The sequence below is a fragment of the Notothenia rossii genome (genome assembly GCF_949606895.1).
Source record: "Notothenia rossii genome assembly, chromosome: 1".
In the NCBI taxonomy this organism is placed as follows: Eukaryota; Metazoa; Chordata; class Actinopteri; order Perciformes; family Nototheniidae; genus Notothenia; species Notothenia rossii.
Window position 1 is genome coordinate 75,642,349 of NC_136912.1, and position 24,885 is coordinate 75,667,233.

General features: G+C 42.0%; 1 protein-coding gene across 6 annotated transcripts; it reads right to left on the minus strand.

Moving 5' to 3' along the window:
- Positions 1–17: 17 nt before the first annotated feature.
- tie1 (tyrosine kinase with immunoglobulin-like and EGF-like domains 1) lies at positions 18–18,722 on the minus strand. 6 transcript variants are annotated; one of them, XM_079682244.1, is made up of 24 exons: positions 18,469–18,722; positions 17,029–17,325; positions 16,780–16,890; positions 16,458–16,613; positions 15,452–15,583; positions 14,831–14,971; positions 14,593–14,721; positions 13,735–13,880; positions 12,888–13,032; positions 12,642–12,800; positions 12,069–12,209; positions 10,580–10,882; positions 9,954–10,244; positions 9,341–9,534; positions 9,073–9,198; positions 8,903–8,966; positions 8,545–8,655; positions 4,433–4,623; positions 4,134–4,247; positions 3,105–3,175; positions 2,157–2,197; positions 1,933–2,029; positions 1,750–1,849; positions 18–985 (listed from the first exon to the last, which is right to left on the minus strand). In XM_079682244.1, exons 1-24 carry the CDS (start codon positions 18,569–18,571, stop codon positions 914–916), a joined length of 3,435 nt encoding a protein of 1,144 aa, XP_079538370.1. In that variant the 5' UTR covers positions 18,572–18,722; the 3' UTR covers positions 18–913. The 6 variants fall into 6 exon arrangements, with proteins under 6 accessions (XP_079538370.1, XP_079538368.1, XP_079538369.1 ...); XM_079682242.1 differs by having other exon boundaries at positions 8,545–8,679; XM_079682243.1 differs by having other exon boundaries at positions 9,073–9,219.
- Between the last annotated feature and the right edge of the window lie 6,163 nt (positions 18,723–24,885).

Here is a 24,885-nt window from a genome sequence, read left to right on the forward strand (position 1 = left end):
GGCACACAGTACAACTATTAGTAGTGATGAGTCCAGTCACCACGCAAAACCTTTATTTAAGGGACCAGTTAATGAAAACAAACTGTACATTTTTCATAATTTGGATATATAACATTACATTAGTTATGTTGCATATTGGTCAAAGAAAACCCTGTATTAGTAGCATAACAACTACTTGTTCTGTGGAGCTTTTAAATGCAACACATCTACAATGTTTGCATTTACTCTGTATCTCTGAGTACATTTGAATAGGAAGGCTATGATACATATATTTTACCTTTAAAATAGACAAACTATATACAGTAGTGGTTACATTCACATGGCAGTGATAGGCACACAGTAAAAGACATAAATGGCAAAAATTAGGCTGTTTTTAAGTGCTACAATAAATGCATCTTTCATGATTTTCTAACAGTCTGAGAACTTGCATATGTCTGTGTTCTAATCCTTTCTCCATTTAGAGCAATGGAGGAAAAATAAAGTCCAGTTTCAACACCCCACAGACCCTGTGGTGTTTCAGCAAGGCACGTAGCTCCTTATGTGCTGCTTCCCCTCAACAGTCAGAGAAAAAGGTCCAGCATTGAAACTTTTGTATCAGCAAAAGGTACAATGTTGTGCCTTTTTTTCTAGGACTTGTATGTAGTAACAGGGGGTCAGAATTTCCCGAAAGTTTAGTAGCAATCGCATCGCTCAATCCAAGGCCCAGCAACACTCCTCCTCATCTCCTAATGCCTCTGATACCTCCACACAGTGTCCTTTCACAGTCCTCCTTCTATAACTGGGTGGTTTTGATTGGGCGCTTGGGCCTCCTGTCTCGACGTTGAGCGGCGGGGTGATGGCAATAACGCGGCGACCATCCTCGGGATTTCCTCCTGGAGCTACGTGGCATGCTAGGGCCTGGGGGGGCGGGTAGTCAGGCCTCCTCGGCTGTGGCGTCTATCCCAGCGTAGGTGAAGTTTTCAAAGAGAGCCATGTTCACATATGCCTGGAAGTAGATAGAAGCGTTTCATTAAAGATACAAATTAAATAGTAAAAATGTCAAGCCATTAAAGGAATGATGGCACTACCTGTTTTTTAATCATAGACTGTACAAAACATGGGCGTAGACTCTGTGACATCATCCATATTTTTCTGAAGAGCCATTGTTAAGCTGAATGTGGGTGTGTAAGATTACATTTAATAATTATTATTCAATTTTATTTACAATTAAGTTTTACTATAATTGAACACATGAATAACATACAAAAACACACTTAATGAACGGTTGTTATTAGTAGGGAAATTAGATATTGAGACTAAAACCTTTTTTTGGTACCAGGCTGTATATTTCATTTGGCTGTAAAGTTGGGCATTTCAATATGGGGTTGTACGGACATTGGCATACTTTTGGAGACAGCCTCAAGAGGCCATTTGAGAAACTGCAGTATTTATTGGGTGGTAAAAGCATCAGCTGTAATTACATGTAAGAGAATTTGAGAATTAAGGGAATTTCTGATATTGCTTTGATACTGTATTACACACTTGGTTAGGAACAATACAAAAGGAAATGTTACACTAGTGCACTGTAAATACATTCCAATAGCAATATATGTACCATATGTGTAACATTTTGAACAAAATAGCTATTTTATTTCTAGTTTTCTGATGTGGCTTTAGCAACGGGTTAGCCATCTTGGTGTGATGTTTGAACACAACAGGACATTTTCCTATTCTTCCCTTCCTGCCGACATTGTGTGAGTGCAGCTTTACCTTCCTGGCCTCCTGCATCCTGTTGAGCTGGACAGACACTTGGGCAAAGGGGGGTCTCTCGTAGGGCCGATCCCTCCAGCACTGCTTCATCAGCTCATAGCTGCACACAGAGAGACATTGGTGATTAGGGTAGAACAGAAGAAAGAGAGACAGAAAGATAACCACAAAAGGCTGAACACTTACACCTCATCATCACAGTTTTTGGGTTTCTCCATCCTGAAGCCTTGTGGCAGCTTTTCATAAAGCTCAGCGCAAGTCATCCCACAGTATGGTGTGCCACCTGAACCACAAACACACACAAGAAGGAGAGAAAATGCTTTTTGTGTTGTTCATGGTGATTGTTGGTCGAGCAATGGTGAGGATTGACACCAATATTTGAACACCACATGACAACAGGTTTTACATACCTAAGCTTACAATCTCCCAGAGGAGTACACCAAAAGACCACCTGAGAGAGAAATGCAAAGACAGGGACATTTGGAAATTGAAAAAACACATGTGAAGAAAATATAAGGTTTTGTTAGTAACAACCAAAAATAATAATTGACTTAATGGCACTTCCTTTGTCGATAAAATGTGAGATAAGGTTAAAATGTTCACAAGTAACCAGCATCAGTTCATGCCTGCTGTTTACATAGACATTAGATTATGGAATATTTTAGTAATGCAGTATGATGCTAGAAAATGCTTTTGGAGCATGCACAGTAACATCTCCAAATAGTTTTTACTTTTACAATGCATTGAATAAGGAAAACTAAAATGTAATAATTTAATAAATATGACATGGTGTGTGTCAACAATATAAAGCTTCTTCCTTGCATTTGTTTCAAATGTAATAATGCTGTGTTGTATATCATACAATCAGATAAAGTGATGTTTCGCTCTTTGTCCTTGTTTATATCTTCTCCCTTTGACTCAGACTTCTTCTTTATGTCTCCTTTATGCTTTATTTCTCTTATTAATGTTTACATTTCTCTCTGACCCTACAGCCAGCCCTCACACTTCTTCCGTTAGCTGTCCTTCAAGCATGTTCTCGGCTGTGTATAAGTAGACTCGAGTTGACAAAGCAACGTCTCAGCCTGTCTGCTTAGGTGTACCAAAGACTTCCTGGTAATGCTTATCACTTACACAACACACTGTTATCATTTCAACAGAGGAATGATTTGTTGGCCATGTCAGAAGCCTGCCTTGTCACTCAACATGCTCCAAAAGTTCTCTGAATTTCTTTGCATTTTGCCCTTGCGTTTTCAATTAGAGGCATTAAAGTTCCAGTACAAATTTGCATTTCCACCTATAGCAATGATTGTAATAGTTTGGTTGTTAGTTAAACAGATGGGTTGACACTGTATACTCACACATCGCTCTTGGTTGTGTACACGCTGTAGTTCAGAGACTCAATGGCCATCCAGCGTACAGGCAGCCTCCCCTGAAATCCAAGCAAGACATTTATGACACAACTTGTGATTAGGTTTGATTATTATAAAATGGCTGTTTTTCTTTTACTGTGGTGCCACAAGTTGAACATCATTAGTACAAGCCCATGCCATATTAAGTCAAAGTAGCAACCTGCTGTACCAGAACACACACTGTGGTGTAGGTCAGGGGTCTCAAACTCAAGGCCCGGGGGCCAAATCCGGCCCGCGACTTCATTTTATGTGGCCCCGCAAAAGCTTGCAAAGAATATAATACGTTTATTATACGGTTACATGTCACTTTACAGAAGCAGGTTGCCATAAACTACATGTCCCACAATGCATCTCGTTTTGTGACATGCACACTGAAGAGACTTGCAATTATTTGCCCTGGACTTCTGCTTTCAGACGTAGTTAATTACTAGGTTATTATCCTATCCGATAATAATCCAAATCAGAGGCAATAATGTAATATAATACATTATTTTATCTATATTATATATTATATAGTTACAACCGGCCCTTTGAGTGCAACCTTTATGCGAATGTGGCCCGCGATGAAATTGAGTTTGACACCCCTGGTGTAGGTGATAGCATTAACTCATGACTGCTCTCTATAGGTAATATCACATTTTGGTAGCTCTCTCAATTGATGTCAACACATACAAACATGTTATGTAAAACCAGTGGATAACTCTCAGTTTGCAATAAATCTTATTAGCAGTAAGTTATCAATCTCTAAAATATATTCTTATGTTGAAATACTGAAGTATTTTTCACAATGGTATACTAATAAAGTATTAACCATTGTGTGGAAGAAATTGGCTGACAGACCAAATAAATCATTGTGGGGTATATTATGTGGAGATATCTAATTATAAATATCTCTTGCATTTTGTCTTTGCAATTGATTAGTCTTTAAGTTATTGTCTTACATTTTCTGAAAAAAACCTTATTTTTGTAACCACTCACCATTGTCTTCTTAACGTAAACTTCCTCTCCGCGGGAAAGGCCGAAATCTGCTATCTTCGCCACAAGGCTGTCCCCAACAAGAACATTCCTGGCTGCCAGATCCCTGTGGATGAACTAGAAGCAAGAGAGTGGAGTACAGGAGAGCAGTGATTTAATTATCATGCCTTTTATTTGAGTGGTTCAATTACTTTGTCAACATCCACTGTCATGGGGAAAACACCTCACAAAATATGTAAATGAAAGGTAATCATCTTCAGAAATGAATATACAAGCAGCCACCCAGATGTTTCCCCTCGTACCTGTTTGTCACTTAGGTAGTGCATCCCGGTTGCAACGTCTACAGAGAACTGCAGCAGCTGCTGGGAGGTGAGGGTGGACGCAGTGCCGTGCTCCTTGGCAAAGGCAGGATCCGTCTCCAGCACTCGACTCTTCCTCAGGAAGTCCAGCAGGTTACCATAGGGAGCATATTCAATGGCGATATACAGATAACCTGGAAGAAAAACAGAGTAACATGAAAAAGAGGAGTTTACCCTGTGTTTACTCTACTGTATGGAAATATTCCCTAATAAATGTGCCATAAATGCCCTTTTTTCATGTTGTTTGATGTGGGTTTGAGGTGTAAACTCTCCTTGCAGTACATAACGTATTACAGGAAAATCCACAGTTAATAGAGTTAAGGCTGCTGCTAATAAACGTATCATTATACATGTGTACAAGCTGTTTGCAGACTGTTTGCTGGGAAGAGACCCGGCTGGTAAGGGGCTTTGTATTTAACGTTTCTTGACTTGTCGGAGGGGTTTCATGTTGATTTCACCAGGACGGGTGATAGTGCCAACGCAATTAGTTAATGCCATATGTTGAAGGAAAGAATAAAGGGCCGTTGAAAAGGCTGATCAAAGAACTGGAACAATAATCTTCCTTCTCAGCTACAAGATGTTAATCAGGACATGCTGTGTTTCATACAGCCACAAAACAGACAAATTGTGTGACTAATGTTTCATAACCTCCCAACTTCTTTAAACAGGCTTAGGGTTTATTGTTTGATATACAAAATTTAAAACACTAACCATGCCATGAGAAAAAACAATGTAGGTCTATAAAATGCAATCAGAATGTATTGTTTGTGTGTTTTTGGTTTTGTCTTCCTCCTAAAATGTAAGTATCCGTCAAATATCTTCTATATTCATTAACTCCTCCTATCCTGCTGTTCAACAGTTTAATGATGTATAAACCCTGAACAAACATAATTATTTAAAAGCAAATGTAACAGCATAAAACACCATATATACAGAATTTGCCAACCACTTTCCCTGTTGTAATACAATAATACATTGTATTTTAATAGCTTCTGCAAATGAAGAAGCAGCACATGAAGAACATATGCCCATTGCATTTCAAAGAAATATTTCCTGAAAGCATGTCTCCCTTCTTTATTTTCCCATATTTATCTCCAGCCTGCTTTCCTCCCCCCGCTGTCCCACAACATTCCTTCCTTTCCCTCTTACTTCCTTCCTCTTTTCCTCCATTTTACAATGACCTGTAAAATGTGACATTCCATATTATAAATGTAATATACATGTTTACCTTTAAAATATGTTTTTCTTATTAAAATCTACAAATTGCCTAATGATAAATAAACAACAAAACATTTATAACAAGGAAACAAATGGCTAAATCACCAAAGACCAAAACTGCAGGAGGGAGAATAAGGACCTGGGGCCGTATTCACAAAGGATCTTAGGGCTAAAAGTAGCTCCTAACTGGCGAATTTAGGAGAAACTCCTAAACATAATGGGCGTGTCAGTCTTAAATTTAGGACTCCTAATTGTATTCACTAAGAGCAATTCACAAAGTATTTTAGGCCTAAAAGTAGCACCTAAGTTTAGGAGAGCTTAAAAGTCCTCGAGAGGACTCCTAACTCAGTAAGACCTATTCACAAAGAATCTGAAAATGGCTGCGAGACGAAATATTTCGGAGACAATGGAAGACTGTGAATTGATCAAGAGATATAGGCTAAATCGTGAGGGTATCAAACTTGTTGTGGTATTAGTGCGGGATGCAATAACATCCCCGACTAACAGCAATAACCCGATTAGTCCGGAAATAAAATGTTTGGCAACACTACGATATTTAGCAACAGGGAAAATGCAACTTTGCAATGCCGACGATTTAGGAATATCGCAACCATCAGTCAGCCGTGCCATAAACCAAACCATCAACGCGCTCTAGTCTAGACCACATATCATCCAACAGTTTATCCGGTTTCCTTTGGACAATCAACAACTACACAGGATCAAAGCCAACTTCATGGCAATTGCAGGTATGCCCGGTGTGGTCGGTGCTATTGACGGGACGCACATACAAATAATTGCGCCATCAAAAGATGAGGACGTGTTCGTCAATAGAAAGAAAGTACATTCCATCAACACGCAGATTGTTTTTGATGAAACTTTTAACATTCTTGATGTTGTTGCAAAGTGGCCTGGATCTACCCATGATACGCGTATTTTAATGGAGAGCGGTCTGAGGCAGCTTTTTGAGAGGCACCATGTACCAGTTGGGTGTTTGCGTTTAACTTTGTCTTCACTTTCATTCATCATGATAGGGGGACTTGAACGGCGGTATGGGCTGTTATTGAAAGTGTTTAAGTGCTGGAAATATGATCATTGGATAATAGTTTGCAGGGTGCTTTTAATTTCCTCCTTGATTTAATGCAATTTACGTATCTTTATTGTTTGCTCTCTCTCTTTAACGTGCATATACAACGTCATTATCGTGGTCTGCACAAACTTGTCATCATGCGTGTATTCTGCTAACTGCACTGTCCATAACTATTTGATAGGAATACATTTCTAGCCTAGGCTATTTCCTTGTTTTTCGGTGATTTAGTGGGCTCGTTTGTGGGATGTTGCGGATGAGTTTCACCGAGACCGCCTGCTCTGAACAACCAATCACCGTACTGACCGCTTCTAAACTCATGCACGAGAATCGACGTAATCCATAGCAACGGCGCGTCACTCTTAGTTCACTCTTAGTGATTTATCCTTAGTATGAGTAGGTCTCAGCGGCTTTGTGAATAACTTTTAAGAAAAAACTCCTACGTAAAATGTTTTAGCGCGAGTTAGGAGCACTCCTAGCGGTAAGATAAAATGTTTTGTGAATACGCCCCCTGATATTTAAACTCCAAAATGTTATGTTCATGATTGTTCAAAGATAATAATAAGGTTTAGTTTTCTAGTTGATGTTTGGATTTTACAGTATAAATGTATTTTGTGTTCGTATCACGGTCTTCCTCACAATAGAAGACACTTATTGAAACCAACACATGTAAACAGTAGACTCTGTAGAGTCAGGTTCTACTTAACAGTAACACTGATGAGCAGACACACTGCATCAGTTATTTATTATTCAAAGCTGATTTGGTTTTGTAATGTCCTCACTGATGTACTTTGTGAACTAACCTTTCTCTCTCATATGTAATCAGTCTTGATCAAACAGAAGCAGTTTAATTATTCAATCTATAAACCATCGGCTGTAGCTATGGAAAACCGATACTCCATAGTAAGAACTGGGGTCAAGGATACCTTATACCCATTCACAAATACATGACAAGTAGGTTTGTGAGACCCATTGGCAAATCAAACAAATCTACAAAATGCTTTTGGAAATATTGTTTAGCTTGGACACATTCTGGTGTCCTAGCAACCTGATCCCTTACAGTAAAGCAAACGGGTACTATTAGACAAATTAGGATGAATAGAGGTGAAATATGGTCCGAATTGTGTCTGAAGGATCCTGACTAATATATCAGCAACAATAAGTCCTTTAAAAAGTCAAAACTTAAATACAAATGTATTGGCAAATACATTCAGATCCTTTGAATTCAATCTATACATACACTTTGCTATACTTGACCAATATTTGACCACATAACACCTCTGTACAGTGAATATGCCGCTTTGAATCATCTCCATGTCATGTACATAACTAAATCTATCAGCGGATAGATAAAGACTTTGGGATTCAGACACACCCACAAGACAAAGCAAAGTAAGATAAAAAGATGTTCTAATATTTAAGGTAAATGCTCTATTTGTTTTATAATACAAAATGAGTTACACTGCAACATATTACAGTAGAAACTGTGCATAATACATTCAGCAGACATATTTTATTATTTTTTTGCTACATGCATCTACCAAATGGCAAATATTTTAAAAGGCCTTTAAACAAGATAAGTAAGGTAAGTTAACATTTATGCAACCTACAGCATACTGTACATATTTGTACTATAGGACTTATAAACTCCACAAAAACCGTAATACAAATCAAACACATGGATAATTCCTCCATAGCCTTACATTGAAAACTTATGAATATCCATGACAGCCACTAGGTGTCGCTCACTCACCTCTGTTCTCGCAGGCTCCTATCAGGTTGATGATGTTGGGATGCTGGCCTAGTTTACAGAGCACCTCCAGCTCCCCTGCAAAGTCTCTGTGGTCATTCTCCGAGGCGAACTCTGCAGGCAGATCAGCATGCGCAGCTTCATTAAATAAAGTGCATGCAAAGCAGATTCAGTCGGTGCCTTAGAAATGAAATGTTCACGTTGCATTGCATGTAACTTTCTGCCTGTGCATGTGTCTGTTTTGTGGTCTGTTTTTACTCATGCCGACAATCAAATTGCATTTGTGGATCAATAAAGTTGTATCAAATGTAATTGAATCAGTCAAATAATTCCCTGCACTGGACCATATTTGCAGTGTTACCTTTTAGCATCTTGATCGCTGCACTCATTTTGCTGCCATCCTTCTTGATCATGGCTTTGATGACCTGGTTTGGAGAAAGGTTGTTAGCATGAATATTTAAACCAGTGAATAAAGGACATCCACCAAAAGACAAACATTTAACATATTCAGAAAATACAGTAAGCGCTTACCTGGCCAAAGTTTCCCTCTCCAATGACGTCTTCAAACTTGATGTCCTCCCACTCCAGGATTGGATAGGTGAGGGGCTCTGGCGTCGGTTTGGGCCTCCTCGTCAGGGTCAGAGTTCCTGAATTAAACTGTAGAATAGTCTCTTCACCCTGGGGGTATAAACTGTCTTAAGCTTGGCAATAAATACACATTCATTTAAAGGTCTTGCCAGATGACATCAACAAAGACCTGAGAAATCCCTATGCTTTCCCAAAAAATTCAGACCCTTACCGATCCAGACTGGTAGGTGAACGTGCGCCGGCGGTTGAGCATCGTCTTGCGGATGAAGAAAAGAGCCAACAGTGCCAGCAGGATTGTCACACAGGTGACGGTCACCGAGCCTACCACCGCCACCAACAGCTGGTAGCTGTCTCCAACAGGCTTCCCAGCCACACCCTGCGTGGTTGGGATCAAACTCTGAATACCTTTTTTGGCAAAGGGGAAGAGATGGAAAGGGAAGACAGAGGGGCATGGTGGAAGAAGGAAAGAATCCCCAAGTAGGGAGATTGAGATAAATAGGCTTTATATATATTATTATCTTGAGTAAATCTCTGTCCTGGTGGGTGGTCTCACCATCTGGGAAAAGCAAAATGTTGCCAACACTAGAATTGTGTAGACATTTTCCAGTGGGAGTTACTTTTAGCTTGAAGAGAAAATAAACTTTTCTCCAAAAATATTTAAAAGTCCTTGATTTAAGTTATTATATTGGATTATTCAATATTAAAAAATCATAGATTTTGCTGTAGTATTGTGAACTTTTCTTGTTTGACATACCATATCTAGGTCCCCAATTATTTACAATAAGAAAGTCAATCACGTGTAGCATCAATGACTTCCTACTCACCATCCCCTTGTGTCATTGCCTTGACAATCTTGCTCCACTCTCCCGGCACTTTGGAGAAAGCTCTCACTCTGAACTGGTAGAGCGTGCTGCCGTTGAGAGCTGTCACATCTTTGGCGGTCTTGTTTCCATCGTCTGTGTCCACCCATGGGTGAGGGTTCCCCTGGCCTACTGGCTGGTATTCTATGATGTATTTAATGATGCCTCCATTGGGATCTTCTGGAGGCTGCCACCTCACCTGGATGGCTGATATGGACAGAGGGAGGGCCAGGACATGGCGTGGTGATGAGGGACCTGAGACGGAGGGATATCCAAGTCAGGCAAATCAACAGTGATTGTGTAAAACTATATTTTAAAACAGATGTACTGCCCATGTCGGAGACCTTGGTGCTCTGGGAATGCTGATAACAAAGATGTGGGTTTATCTTTTTCTATCTTGTTGATCTCATTAATTGCAAACTAAAATGGATTGTTCCTAAAGTTTAACTTTCAGCTGCTTTACTTTTCCTCAAGTGCGCAGGGAGAGAGTCATGAAGCAAAAATCAAGCACAATCCTACTGCATTGAAAATCCTGCAACATTTCGAACGAGCCTTCCTTGTAGCTTATTAACAGCAGAGTTTCTAGTTACCCTGGCTGTTGATGCGGAAGTGGTAGGATTTGGAGGGCGGCCCCTGGCTGCCACAGTTGATGAGGTGCACCACCACGGTGTAGTCTTGCTGGTACTGCAGGTTGTGGAACTTTGTGGACAGCACAGTGAGCAGGGTGGTCTCCTCCAGTAGTTTCTCACTGTAGGGTGGAGGCCCGAAGAGCTGCACTAAAAAGCCACTGGCTGTGCCGGCATTAATGCCATTGTTGGGGGGCAGGCGCCAGCGTATTGTGGCATTGCGGCCTTCCATAGAGCTGATGTCAATCTCAGGTTGAACTGTGGGCTCTGCAGTGACAGAGAACACAGGATGAGCTGAGGGGCCAACAGCTCATTGTGAATTTCTCTCATTGCATCACTCACAGTTCAGTCAAATTGACCGCTGAGGGATGGATAATGTTTTTTTGAAGGGAATTGGACCGTAACCTTAGTTTATATTCCTTGGCTGCTGTACAGTCGTTAGAACTTTTAGCTCACACTAGCTTTGAATATTGGCCCTGGCCCTTTCTAAATGAACCCCACAGTTTATGTGGGCTTTCTGAGGCTGCTCTGGTTTCCTCACCAAATCTACAGACATGCAGCTTGATTGGAGCATCTGTGCATGTCCATGCCCCAAATCCAAATTACATACAAGTTCAAAGTAAGTATACAGTTTACATGAAGAAAGTTAAAGGATAAAGCATACTCAAAACAGTCAATATACATACTTAAAACCCTTGATTTTTGAGTGTACTGTATTGTTAGTAATGTTGTCCACTATACACCTATAATGCATTACACAAACGTAAAAAAGTAACGCATCCCAAAACCTAAGGGAACAATCACTTTCATGTTAAAAAAAATCACAAGATATCTCTTCGTTTTAAATGCAAATTTGTCATGTAAATAATTTTGAAAACGACTTTGTACCAGTCACTATAACAAAAAGAGTGGTTGTGCAGGAGACCAACATGAACTCGCCTTGTAACCAATACAATTTGTTCCATTTCACACATGAATACATCCACATTGCCAAATAGTAAAAATAGTCCAAATCAAAAGAAAAGCCATTTTGTTTGTATTTCCTAATTTTTCTTTACTCAGATACAGTATGTCCTCTCCCTCTACACCACAATCACTGAGGAATTAAATCACTTGACTCTGTCACTTGAATGAGAGTGATACGCTTCGTGATCTTTGGATGACAAAGGTTTGTCCCTTTAGTTATTTTTTTTTCCAGATAAGTGCGCAGAGATCATTTCAGTCCACTGGTATCTTTCTATATTTGTCCCTTCACTGGGGAAAAGACAGCTGGCTCCTTTAGGCCTGGGAAAGGCAGTGCACTGCAAACTATTAGACCAACCAGACACAAGATAATTGTGCTTGCTTAAGTTATGTGGTACAGATAATAGACATTTATTCCCAGGCAAGATTTCCAGACATATATACTACTATGTTCAGTATATGTGTGATCCCAGTTATCCTTGAGTCTTACCGGGACAGTCTGTTTCCATGATGGCCTCTGGCCCCGGAGCCCCCTCTCCGCCTTCCCCAGGACGACTCAACTGGACGCGGACACGATAGCGTGTTGATGGCTCCAGGTTCATTAGCGTGATGGGCTCTTTGTCACTATAAACTGAAAGTAAGTGGACATAAGGAATTACAGAAGGGTTTGGTTTTATGTTAAAAGTTTGAGTATAACAGTTGTGTTTAGAAATACATGTATAAGTATTAAAGACACAGTAAATTAATGTAAAACAAGATCAAATTGTATAGGGGGCAATTGGCAAAGACTCAGTACAACATGATGCACACTCTTAACCTCATAAGAGGAAACACAACTCAGTGTTTCTTAAAAATAAGTTTCATTAATGTGCTTTGGCCAGTATTCCAAATAGTGGAATTGCCCAGATTATTGTATATCTGGGCAAAGAGCAATTACTTGTTTCACGCTGTAACTGTGGCTAATACATTATAATAGGTGGGAAATGTATTGAAATGTATCTTCTGATAATGCTGATTTATGTGATAACAGCTGACTAAATGACATACTGCTATGATATCTTACCTATGATGGAGGACCAAGAGTCTCCGTTCTCCACAGGCTTGTAGAGGAGCCTAGTGGAGACAATGGGGCCGTCTCCTCTGTGGGATTCAACCGGCATCACCAGCAGCTGCTTACTCCTTTTTTCCAACAGTTTGGGAGCAGTAGTGGGCACAGGGGGCTCTGAGTAGACGCAGCAAAATATTCTCTTATGAAGTGTTTGCATACAGGAAAAGGTCACAAAAACAAATATTGTCCTCTCACACGGACCTTTAATGGTGAGGTTGAATTTGCTGGAGTCCTGGCCCCCATTGGTGGACACCCTGCATTCCCACAATCCTCCTTGTTGAGCACTCAGGCGAGGGATCTCAAACATGGCTGTACTCTTATTGGAGTCCATGGTAGTGCTCGAGGCCTGAGAGCAAAGCAAGACACAATGCAATCAATAAAAGTTAAAAAACAAATTTCTATTTCCTGTCCTCACTCTGAGAACTTCCTCTGTTCCTGTGTGAAGTGCTGGTACAATTCTTTATCAGATTGTTTATATTATCAAGGAAACGGCACAGAAAGAATAACAGAAGATTTGAACATGTCACCTATGGGCAACACATGGTAACTGCTGCACTGTGCAGTGATACAGCCTTATCTCCTCAGTCCATTGTGTTGTTGACTTCCTCCAAGCTTGACTCAACCTTGTAATCATGAGCTCAATCTTAAAGGCACAGGACGATTTAACGTTTTTATAAAGCTGATTAAAATGTTCCCAGAAGTGCTTTATTTATTTGATTTCACAATTATGAGCAAGTTTAGTAATGTGCTAATATGCTTTCTAGCTGTATGTTGGATGAGAAGAGTAATACTGCCCTCATGCTATTAAGAAGCAGGATTACCTCAGCATAGAGATGAGGAAACAGCTAACATGGCTGTCCCTAATGTAATGCAACATTATTAAAAAATGCAAGAAATTGATAATGATAAGATGACGGCACCATTGGCTCAAACTCCTCCACCCTGTGTGGCCTTGTGTTTATCTCTACCTTGACTTGAAATATATCCAACATGTGAACTATCTACTCATCTTGGCAGGAGTGTTGCAAGCAAATATGTTTTTGCTTACCTTTAGCACAGTGCTGTCCAACTTTCGCAGCTCAATGCTGTCGTGGCTGGGCAGGGGGTTGCCTGTTGCTGAACAGAATATCTTTGGGCTGGAGTTCAGATTCCACTCTAAGTTATTATCCAAATCCAAAATCTGGGGAGCCCGGTCTGAACATTGAGAGGAAGGGAGCAGAGATTTAGAAAAAGACACCGTGGATGAAAAAGTGGATTATATCGATCACTGCAAGAAAATTAACTTATTTTGCTAACTTTTTAGCAGTGTATTTCAAAACCTTTCCCAGAGAAAAAGCCATAGCTGTACCACATGCCTTCACTACCTATATATATTTTTTAGTTCCATTTATATCTCCAAAGATGATATTTTAATTTGTATTTTTTGTTCAAGGAAAATAAGTAGGACACTCTTGACTTCCAAAGATAAAGACACGTCAACCATTAATGGTTAAAAAACGTAAGAAACAGGTTGGTCCCAGGCTCAAGAATTACATTCAATTTAATAAACAAGTGTAACTACAGTAGACAAGTTGGCTTAATCCTGCTTTTATTGGGGTTCTGTTGTAACATAATGACATGTCAGGTTGTCTGGTGAAACAGTTTAATGAAACGAGATATTAACCTTGAGTTTGCAATTGGGTTTGTACATATTGTAACTAGTGCAATGTTTGCTGTCCTGATAAGGAAGAAGGTGGTGATATATGTTGAGCAGGATGATAAACATTTAAATGTAATCAGAAATGATAAGTGATATTCGTACAGTAAATATAGACTATGAATGCAGTTTATTACATTCCACAGAGGAGGCAGAGCTAAAGGAAGGAATGGAGCAGAAGAGGGATTGATATGATGTGGCGATACCTACCAGACTTCTCGCAGTTCTGTCCTCTCCACCCTGTCGGGCAGTGGCATCCACTGAAACGGTTACAAACTCCTCCGTTCTGGCATTTACAGCTCAGGCTGCAGTCTGGTCCATACATGTCATCAAGGCAGGCTGTCAGAAAATAGAAAACACACAAAGGAATGAAAACACGTCAAATAACTTACATGCATATTATTTTAATTAAAAATACAGGGACGCAATTAAGTGAAGCAGTGCTCACCTTTCTCACAACGGCTCTCAAACCAGCCGCTGGCGCAGGAGCAGCCATAAGGGTCGGGTAGGCAGAACCGTAGCCCCTTGCAGTTCAGCTCGGCGCCACATGACTCCTGGCAGTTTCGGCCAAACATTCCTTCTCTGCATGCTGCAAACCAATAGAGAAGGTTTAAATTCCTTAAGTTTCTGAATCATTGCTCAACCTGCCTTGCAAAACACCCCACGGGACAGATTCATCACTCTGCCAATGAAGTCATCAACATTTTAACTTTATAGTTGTATTTGATTGCAATACTAAAAGGACAAATAGTTTAGGAACTGTACTCAAAGCTCAGCACAAAATTGTATATATGGGTAGGAAACCATTGGGGCAGCAATCAAACTAAGACCATTTGAAATGTTCACTCTGTGTTTGTATGATTTTTTATATCAGTGTTCGACAAAATGATATTTCCATCAGGTGCAGCCTTATTAACCAAAGGGGCATGATAGCAAATGAAAGTTAGGAGGTAAGCATGGTTAACAACAACAACACCTGCTAACCATCATAATGTTAGCGATGTCATTATGATCATGTAATGTACACATAAACAAATGTGTATGTCTATACTTATGAGGATGTACAAACCTGTCTCACAGCGGGTCCCCATGAATCCTGGCGGGCACATACAGTCTCCATCAACATCGTGACACACTCCACCGTTGAGACACTCCGGACAGTCTTTGTCACAGTAAGGACCCCACTTCTTACTAGTACAGTCTACAGAGAAATAATATTGAAACTACTTACAAAACGTCTATACAAATGATGTCATCCTTGGAAATGTTACAGAACCTTCATGTAACATTTCAGCTTTCAGTCTTTTAAACCCCAAAGAGCAATGATAAATCTTCTTTTTTTCTTTTGTGTATTTGTATTAGGATGAAATCGTGTTGTAAAATTCTCAGAAAAATATAAACTATTACATCTGCTGAAAGAGGAAATTGTGGAATCTCAGAGCAGTGCAGGTGGAGGGTGGAGATGGTGTTGAGACTGCTGACGTCTCTACAATACAGAGCTACAGTACAGGAAATATAACACACACTGGCTGTCTCACTTAAACACTTGAACGCATGTTTAAGCTCAAATTCTATCAAGACCATTATTCCACTGTTTTTGGCTGGTGTTGATTTAAAGGTGTAATTTGTCATTTGGGAAAAGTACTTATCTGCTTTTCCTCCAAGACTTGGATTACAATCTCACATCAGTATTATCTTATTTAAAAAAGCTAGAGCCAACAGCCGGTTAGCTTAGTTCAGCATAAAGGCTGGAAAAAAGGGGACACAGCTAACTTGCCTCCATCCAAAGTTGAAAACAAATCTGCCTAAGAGCCCCTCTTGAGCTCACTAAATGTCATGTGTTTAATCCATAACGAACATTTATTGTGGGATCAGCAATTTTTATGTTAGTGCTCGACTATTTCTTGGGCAAGAGCAGTGATTTCTCCAAGTCTTTGTGTCAGGAATTCGTTTTTTATAATTCATTAATTTATTATGAGGTATAACCCAAATATGTCTGTGGTTTCACCCATCTTGTTTATTTCTAATACATATGAGCTATTTCGGGTTGTGATTAATTGCATTTATGATCAAACCTCTGACAATGAGTCGCATCCAGGCGCCCTGAAGAGGGCTGTCCCCCACATAGCTGGCGCTGTAGATGCCTTGATTTTCAAAAGATGTGCTCTCCAGAGTGAGTATTGCTGTGCGATTAATCACATCATTCCAGTGAGTCATATAAAAGTAGTTTCCTACATGAAAGAAAGAAGAAAATATTAATGGCAACAATTCCAATGTCTTAAAAAGTACTGTTATATTCTATTCATAATTGAAATGTAATCCAAAATCTATGATTCTACCATCTCTTAAATGCATTTTAAACTTCCTGTATCTGTCTTGACTTGTAAACTGGCTTACCATTGTACTTCCAGGTCACATCTCTCTTTTGGGAGCCGAGTAGCTGCATGCTGAGGTGAACTGTCTCTCCTTTGTTAGCAGTCATTGTAAGGTGAGTTGGGATAAAATTAGCTATAAAGGAACACAGATACACACAGTTATTTACCAAGAGAGAAAACTGGATGCTTCAGAGCATAAATAATCTGGAGCTGGTTTGGCTTTGATCAGTCAAAAATCCCCAAAAGCTGTTTGTATGAAGTCTCCACCCACCTCTGCCAAAGTTATTGATCATGGTGACGGTCTCAAGAGGGGGAACATCCTGAGTAGATTCACAGTAGAAGATACCGATATGGTCCAGCTCACGGAAATCTCTGGCGACCGCCTCCCTGTTCTTCGGTTTATGCACCCTAAAATGTGGCTTTTTGGGGAAAACTAGGATTTTGTTGTCCCTCTTGATGTCCAGCTCAACATGGGCAGGGCTGCGCTCTCCATTGATGCAGGAGATGGAGAAGTGACTGACGTTGGTGACCTCCGCTGTGGAGATCATGGTCAAGTCTATCACAGCATCTGCAAGACAGGGCAATGCATTTGTTAAAGTGTGACCAACAGTTATATGAGTTGTAAGGAGCTTGACTTGATTATCAGACTACTATGATTAAAACCTTGAGTCAGTAAAGTTTTGTATTTATTTTTGGCAGAATCTCTGCCCATTGCAGTTGATTTAGACTAAAAACTGTATCTCCTCCTTTTTTGGAGCAAGAAATATGGCTGTTACTTCATCCTTATGATGATAAAATCTCTTAAGTTATCTGATTCACACGAGAACAGCATTGGCGTATATTCAGGTGATGGTCTTGAACATTTTTATTGCTGATGTTTTGGAATTTTGCAACACTCAAAAAAACCATTATTGAGTTTGCCTCTAGACCTCTACAGAAATTATATTACACATAATATATATTGTATACTCTTCAGACATCATTATTCACCGTCATTATTTGGTGCGGGTTTTTAATAGAAAATATTTTATTCTGATACATAATCTTGTTTCTAAAATTGATGTTAGCTCACAATGGAAAACATCAGTTTTGCACATATTCGGCACTTTATGTCAACAGTTATCTTTCTGGATTAAATTATGATGTCGACCCTTTTCCATACACTTTAGACAGAATATAGCAAACCGTAATGTAGACCATGTGAACACTACCTAATTTCTTAAATCTCATCCTAAGTATCTTCATAACACAAGTGGCTCATGGAATAACAACTGTTTACACACTGGCACCTGATATAAGGATTGAGAAACTGACAACAACATCCCTACAAAATGTTGGTCCAAAAATAAAAAATCTTCCAGGAATGTAATTATTTTAAGCACCAACCCCAGTATTGTTAGTTTGTCCAGCATTAGTTCTTACTGGTATTTTAGCCCCAGATCCACAGAACAATGGCAGGAAACATGGATGAGCTCCTGTTTTCCCAAAGGGGTTTGGTATCCACACTCTACATTCCTGCGCGATTTTTTACTAACATAACATAAAGTATTTACAGTAATGTAGCAATGAAATAGTGTATATAGAGGTGGAACATGTATATTTCTTAATAGACATAACATTTCCCGAAAATGAAAGCCAACTTCAATATTCAACTTCAATTTTGCTTCGTTTTAGAGCTAACCAAACAATGTACAAATAAATTCCCACTTACCTGATAAACCAAGAAAGCCAAATAAAAACACCAACATAATCCTCGTTGTATTAATAATCCTCATGTGTAGAAGGTTGTCGTTATTAAGGATAAAGTTGTACATCTAATACAGTGACGCCGCGTCACGACGAGTGGTGCGCTATATTACGCATAATTTGGCGAATCACCCGGAGCTCCGGTTCAGGTGTAAAATCTCTTGTTAACGACTAGAGCGGTTCTGTATAACTTACAGAGATGGTATCACGGTCCCTCACTAAGAGTTGTTCCTTCAGTAAAGCTCAGCTTTCTCTGGGTGGGGGAGGAAGGAAGAGCGTCACCAGACAGCGGAGGACTGCTGGCGCTCCAGACCTCCCCGATCCGATTAATGTATTTATGAGTTCCTTTTTGTTCCAATACAATGCCAACCACTCTCCCTTGTCTTTGCATACCATTGGTAATTGTTATTTATTACAGATACTATTTTAGCAGTGGTATAATAGTTGTGTTATACTTTCAATCTTCTGGGGCATTATTATTCTATTTAAGCCAAGCTTAGTTCAATGTTATATTGTCTATATTGTGTTTGTTTGGATTGTTACATAATATTTTAGATCTGTGCCATGTGAAATATGTTGCACATCCCATTTCACAATATTTGAAGCATCAATATTTTGTTCATGTCAGAAATGTTGTGACATGCATTTTTGGATAATGACATGGATAACATCTAATGTATGCTGCATATTGAATACTCAACACACTACTTTGTATCTCCCCATACTTCACATGCATCTGTGTGGCCAAGACCTGCTCTTTGCATGGCCCATGTGTCTTCTGGTGCTGACATTGCATTTTATTGCTGCTTTGATTTTCTCTGTAAACATACAGTACACCAAATGCAGCAGCAGCTGGTATTATGCTTTGCCAAATGCAACAGCTTTGTTCTCTCACTTTAATGGGTTAGTTACTATCCCTGCAGCTTCTATGTCCACACCCCCCCCTTTCCTCACTGTTCTAATCAGTCAGACTCAGGAAATGATGAACAATATGCTTGTTGTGTCTATTCTGCCATTCCTGCTCCAATCTTTTAAAAGTGCTGCACTGTCATTTTCAAACTTTTGCTTGGAACAACTGCAAACGCCTTTCTCATTTTCTCTGAAAAACAATTGGGCTGATTTGATGTTTATTTTACATTTCCTTGCGGCTTCAGACAATTGACTTGAGGTTCACTCAACTTCTTATTGTTTAAGATATCCTGTTTTCCATTTCAGGAGCTCATGGCTTGCTTTGGCCAGCAAGGAATATTATATTGCATGCTGGATTGTCAAAAATCAAATAATATCGATATTTGCAAAGTTTGACAACATCTGAAAAAGTTTAGTGTCAATTGTATAGTGCAAAGTCAAATGATGCATGAACGACATAATGTAAACTGTAACAAAAAAATGGTTCAGTTAGCAGAAATCAAATTAAAATGAAAAAGTTACACCCAGGTTGGAGTTGCTTTGTCTCCATGATAACTTGGCTAACAAAAAGTCCTGGCTCAGATCTGTATTGTCCCTTTGACCTGTTAGTGTGACCTGTGTCGCCCAGGAGCCAGAACAACTTACTACCATATAGTATTTCCTCTGTACACACTTCAAAAACTCCCTCTGACAAGGATAGACGTACCTATATAAATGTACATGTACAGTTTGAACGGCATAAAGCTTTACAGAAAACAATTTGCAACAGACTTTATTGTTACAGTAAATTATTGGAGATTGTTGTATGTAGACTGATTAAAGTTTAGGGAAGAGAAAAGGCAAAGGATGGTGTGCAAAAAGAGAGAAGATTCAAAAGTGCTGTGTGTTGCAGACACAGCTTGGTGGAGCCTCTATAGGAAGCCAAAAGGGAAAAGACCTTAGGCTGGGTCAACACAGATGCTTCAGCCTCTGGCCGCATTAAGGCTGTCAGCAGCAAGAAACCAGGGTGGGAGCTTTTGTGTGATAGTGTGTAAAAAGTTGTGCATGAGCATGTGTGTGTGCATATGTGATTATGCATTGGAGACAATGTGTGAGCATGCATATGTGTAAGTGTGCACACAGTGTCCATAAGTGTGCGTGTGAGTTTGTATGCATCTCTGCAAGCATGTCTATCATCTCACAGAGATCTTGTCCCTTGTAAAGTAACTGGCTATCATTTATGTGTTGATATGATCTATCCATGGGGGACCCGTGGGTGTGGGTGTAGAGGAAATTATCTTGGTGGGGTGGACATGCAGGGTGGAGACACTCTGTGCTTTTGGATACATTAGTCAAATGGCTATTGTATCCAAAAGTCTTTGTTGCACTCTAGTAATTATGAACTGTATTTGTTATTAAAGGGGCCGCGGCTTGCTTTATTACCGTACTAGACAAAGACAGGGCCCAGTGTGTCCCCTTGCCAAGTAAAAAGACAATATCGCTTCCCAAAGCATAACAATAGTGTACAATGCACATCTTCAACTATTGCACCCTGCAAACAATCAAAGAAAAAGAGATGTGTCATTTATTTAGCTTGAGATTGAGTGGAGATTGCTTTTGAATTACTCATACACTCTAAAGATCAATATGCATCCTTCCATCTTATTGAACTGGAAGTTGATACGAGGAGTGAAGCAGGTAGGACCCAAACGCAGCTAATACTGATAATACCTTTATTTCAAGGGCTCTTATCGAACATATCACATGGAAACACAAAACACTCCACGGTGAACTCAGTCACAAACAAAAGACGAACCAACACTGAACACAAGAAGAGACAAGACTAAATACAGGGAGGGGTAATCACAAGACGAGAAACAGCCGGGCAGGGGAGGAGAAACACAAGGAGCACAGGTGAACAGAATCAGACAACTAGACACACCAGGGAAACTAACGACAGGAGGAAAACACGACAGGGAGAACAGCAAAACACCCAAACCTAAACATAGAAACGTGACATGACATGAGAATCGTGACAGAACCCCCTCAAGGGACGGATTCTAGACGTCCCTAAACACCAAAAAAATATCCAACAACGTCCAGAAGGATGGGTGGAGGGGGTCCGGAGGACGGGCCTTGGCTGACAGCCCAGGGCACGGCAGCGGACCAGGAAGGGGTCTCGGGCGGGCGGCCCTGGGGCAAGGCAGAGTTTGAGGAGGGGGTCTCGGGCGGACGGCCCGGGGGCAAGGCGGAGTTCAAAAAGGGGCGAAGACCAGAGCGGGCGAACTCAGGGGGCCGGTCATTAGGGCGAAGGCCGCGGCACTCAGGGGGCAGGGCTCAAGTGCGAAGACCGGACAGCTCCGGCGGCCGGGCAGGAGCCAGTGTCGACCGGACAGGATCCGGAGCCGGTGGGACAGGTGTCGGCAAGATCCCCCACGGAAGAGGACACAGGGCCGGCAGGACCCCCGGCAGGAGACCAGTCAGCGGAACCTCCAACGGCACAGGACATAGGGTTGGCAGGACCCCCGGCAGAAGAGTAGTCGGCGGGACCTCCAACGGCACAGGACATAGGGTTGGCAGGACCCCTGGCAGAAGATTAGTCGGCGGGGCCTCCAACGGCACAGGACACAGGGTTGGCAGGACCCCCGGCAGAAGAGTAGTCGGCGGGGCCTCCAACGGCACAGGATACAGGGTTGGCAGGACCCCTGGCAGAAGAGTAGTCGGCGGTACCCCCAACGGGACAAGACATGGAGTTGGCAGAACCCCCGGCAGGAGAGCAGTCGGCGGGATCCCCAACGGGACAGGACATGGAGTTGGCAGGACCCCCAGCGGAACCTCCAACAGCACAGGACATCAGGTTGGCAGGACCCCCGGCAGAAGAGTAGTCGGCGGGGCCTCCAACGGCACAGGCCACAGGGTTGGCAGGATCTCCGGCAGAAGAGTAGTCGGCGGGACCCCCAACGGGACAAGACATGGAGTTGGCAGAACCCCCGGCAGGAGAGCAGTCGGCGGGATCCCCAACGGGACAGGACATGGAGTTGGCAGGACCCCCAGCGGAACCACCAACGGCACAGGACATCGGGATGGCAGGACCCCCGGCAGAAGAGTAGTCGGCGGGGCCTCCAACGGCACAGGCCATAGGATTGGCAGGACCCCCGGCAGAAGAGTAGTCGGCAGGACCCCCAACGGGACAGGACATGGAGTTGGCAGGACCCCCAGCGGAACCTCCAACGGCACTTGAGTAGGGACTTGAGAGGGGACTCGAGAGAGGGCTTGAGAGAGGGCTTGAGAGGGGACTTGAGAGGGAACTTGTGTCGGTCGGTACGCCGACAGGACTCGGGGAGCTAGCGTTGGCTGGGGAGCTAGGGGTTTCACCAAATAATCGACTAGTCGACTAGTCGACTACCTTTACCACTAGTCGGCGCTGTAGGCCCTAGTCGAGGAAAAAAATGGAGGTAAACGAGGTACTGCAAAATGCTACAAAACACGTCCGACATTCTTATGTATGGCAGAACTTCAACGAAGATGTAACCAACTCCACAGTGAAGTGTCAGTTGTGTACAGCTGTACTGAAGTACAATACAAATGCATCTGCTATGCGCAACCATCTGAAGATGAAACACCCGCTGCCGACAGCTAGCACTAGCAGTAATGCTAGCACCAGTGAGCAACGGACCGGCGTCAGCACTGAACAGAGGCAAACGAACAGCAAGAAAACACGGGTCAACAGTGATGCGGATGATGAGCTACGGGATTACTGCCAGCGGACACCGCATATCCCCACAATGGATAATCCACTGGAGTGGTGGGCAGAAAACGTGCACCGCTTCCCCCGCTTTCGAGGAGCTACCTGGCTATTCCAGCCACAAGCACCCCGAGTGAGAGGGGTTTTTCCCTGGCAGGCAACACTGTCACCCGAAAGCGGTCAAGCCTCCTTCCCTCACATGTCGATGCGTTGGTGTTCAAACCAAAAATATGGAAAGGTGGACGTTATCGTGGAGGACAGCGAAGTGTTGCGCAATGCGCTGTTGCGCACTGGATTTACGTGGCATTTATGTAAACAAGAGTTTTTTGCTGTCGATTTTGGTGAGTCCAGTGTTTGTTAGTTACTCAGCCATGTAACACAAATTAAAATGCAGTGTTTAATGTTACTGTATGAGTTCCAATAGAAAATACAGTTGTAAACCTCTCTTTGTGTGTCTCTATTATGACGTAACGACTAGTCGACTAGTCGACTACTATTTTGAAAAACTAGTCGACTAGTAAATATTGGTAGTTGTGAAACCCCTATGGGGAGCCACCATGAGACGAGGTGCTGGAGTCGGCCGGTACACCGACAGGACTCGGGGAGCTGGCGTCGACCGGTAAGCCAGTCCTGGAGCCGAAACTGGAGTCGGAACCATGGCTGCTGGGACCGGGACTGGGACCGGAACCATGGCTGTGTGGGCCGGTTCTGTAGCCGGAACCATGGCTGCTGGGCACGGAACCGGAACACGGAACCATGGCTTTGTGGGATGGTACTGGAGCACGGAACCATGGCTGTGTGGACCGGCACTGGAGCATGGAGCCATGGCTGCTGGGGCCTGTACCAGGGCCGGAACCATGGCTGCTGGGGCCAGAACTGGGGCCGGAACCATGGCTCTTGGGGCTCGGGCTGCTAGCCTGGACTTACGACTCCTTCTCTTAGAAGCCGTTTGAAGGCTCCGTGGACCACCAAAAGCCAGACGAATTCCAGAGAACGACTCCTGGACAAGAGCAGGAACTGGGGCAGAAGCACGGGTTGACTTCAGACGGAACCCACCGAGGCGTATGGTGCCAGGTTGGGAATTTGGAGGCAGGGAGCTAGCATCCCTGGGGCTAGCAGGCCGGGAATCACACACAGAGAGGAAATTCGAAATCCAGAGAGGAAATTCGAAATCCAGCCAGGTAAGAAGCCTGGTTTCTCCGTAGCCATCTGGCGCGCCTCTGCCAAAACAGCCTCTCGCTGCTGAACTCTGGACGCTCCCCTCAATTCACCATAGCTGCAAGCCAGCAAGCAGTTGAATGAATACAGCTCCCTTTCAAATGGATCATCTGCTGGGTCCATTTCTGGGTTGGTTCATACTGATACGAGGAGTGAAGCAGGTAGGACACATGGAAACACAAAACACTCCACGGTGAACTCAGTCACAAACAAAAGACGAACCAACACTGAACACAGGAAGAGACAAGAGAAAATACAGGGAGGGGTAATCACAAGACGAGAAACAGCCGGGCAGGGGAGGAGAAATACAAGGGCCACAGGTGAACACAATCAGACAACTAGACACACCAGGGAAACTAACGACAGGAGGAAAACATGACAGGGAGAACAGCAAAACACCCAAACCTAAACATAGAAACGTGACATGACATGAGAATCGTGACAGCAGTATTAAATGCATGACATAATTTATAATGTATATAATGGTAGCTGGTGTTCTTAGTTACAATGGGTTTTCTTAATCAAACGGTT

Bases quoted from the DNA above. Each gene is read 5' to 3' on its own strand.
- tie1 (XM_079682241.1), bottom strand. From the start codon at position 18,571: ATGTACAACTTTATCCTTAATAACGACAACCTTCTACACATGAGGATT. The intron at 12,801-12,887 runs GTCCGTGTGAGA...GCGTCTACTCAG, and splicing joins ATTCAACCTCACCATTAAAG to AGCCCCCTGTGCCCACTACT. The intron at 12,210-12,641 runs GTAAGATATCAT...ACTTACTTTCAG, and splicing joins CTCTTGGTCCTCCATCATAG to TTTATAGTGACAAAGAGCCC.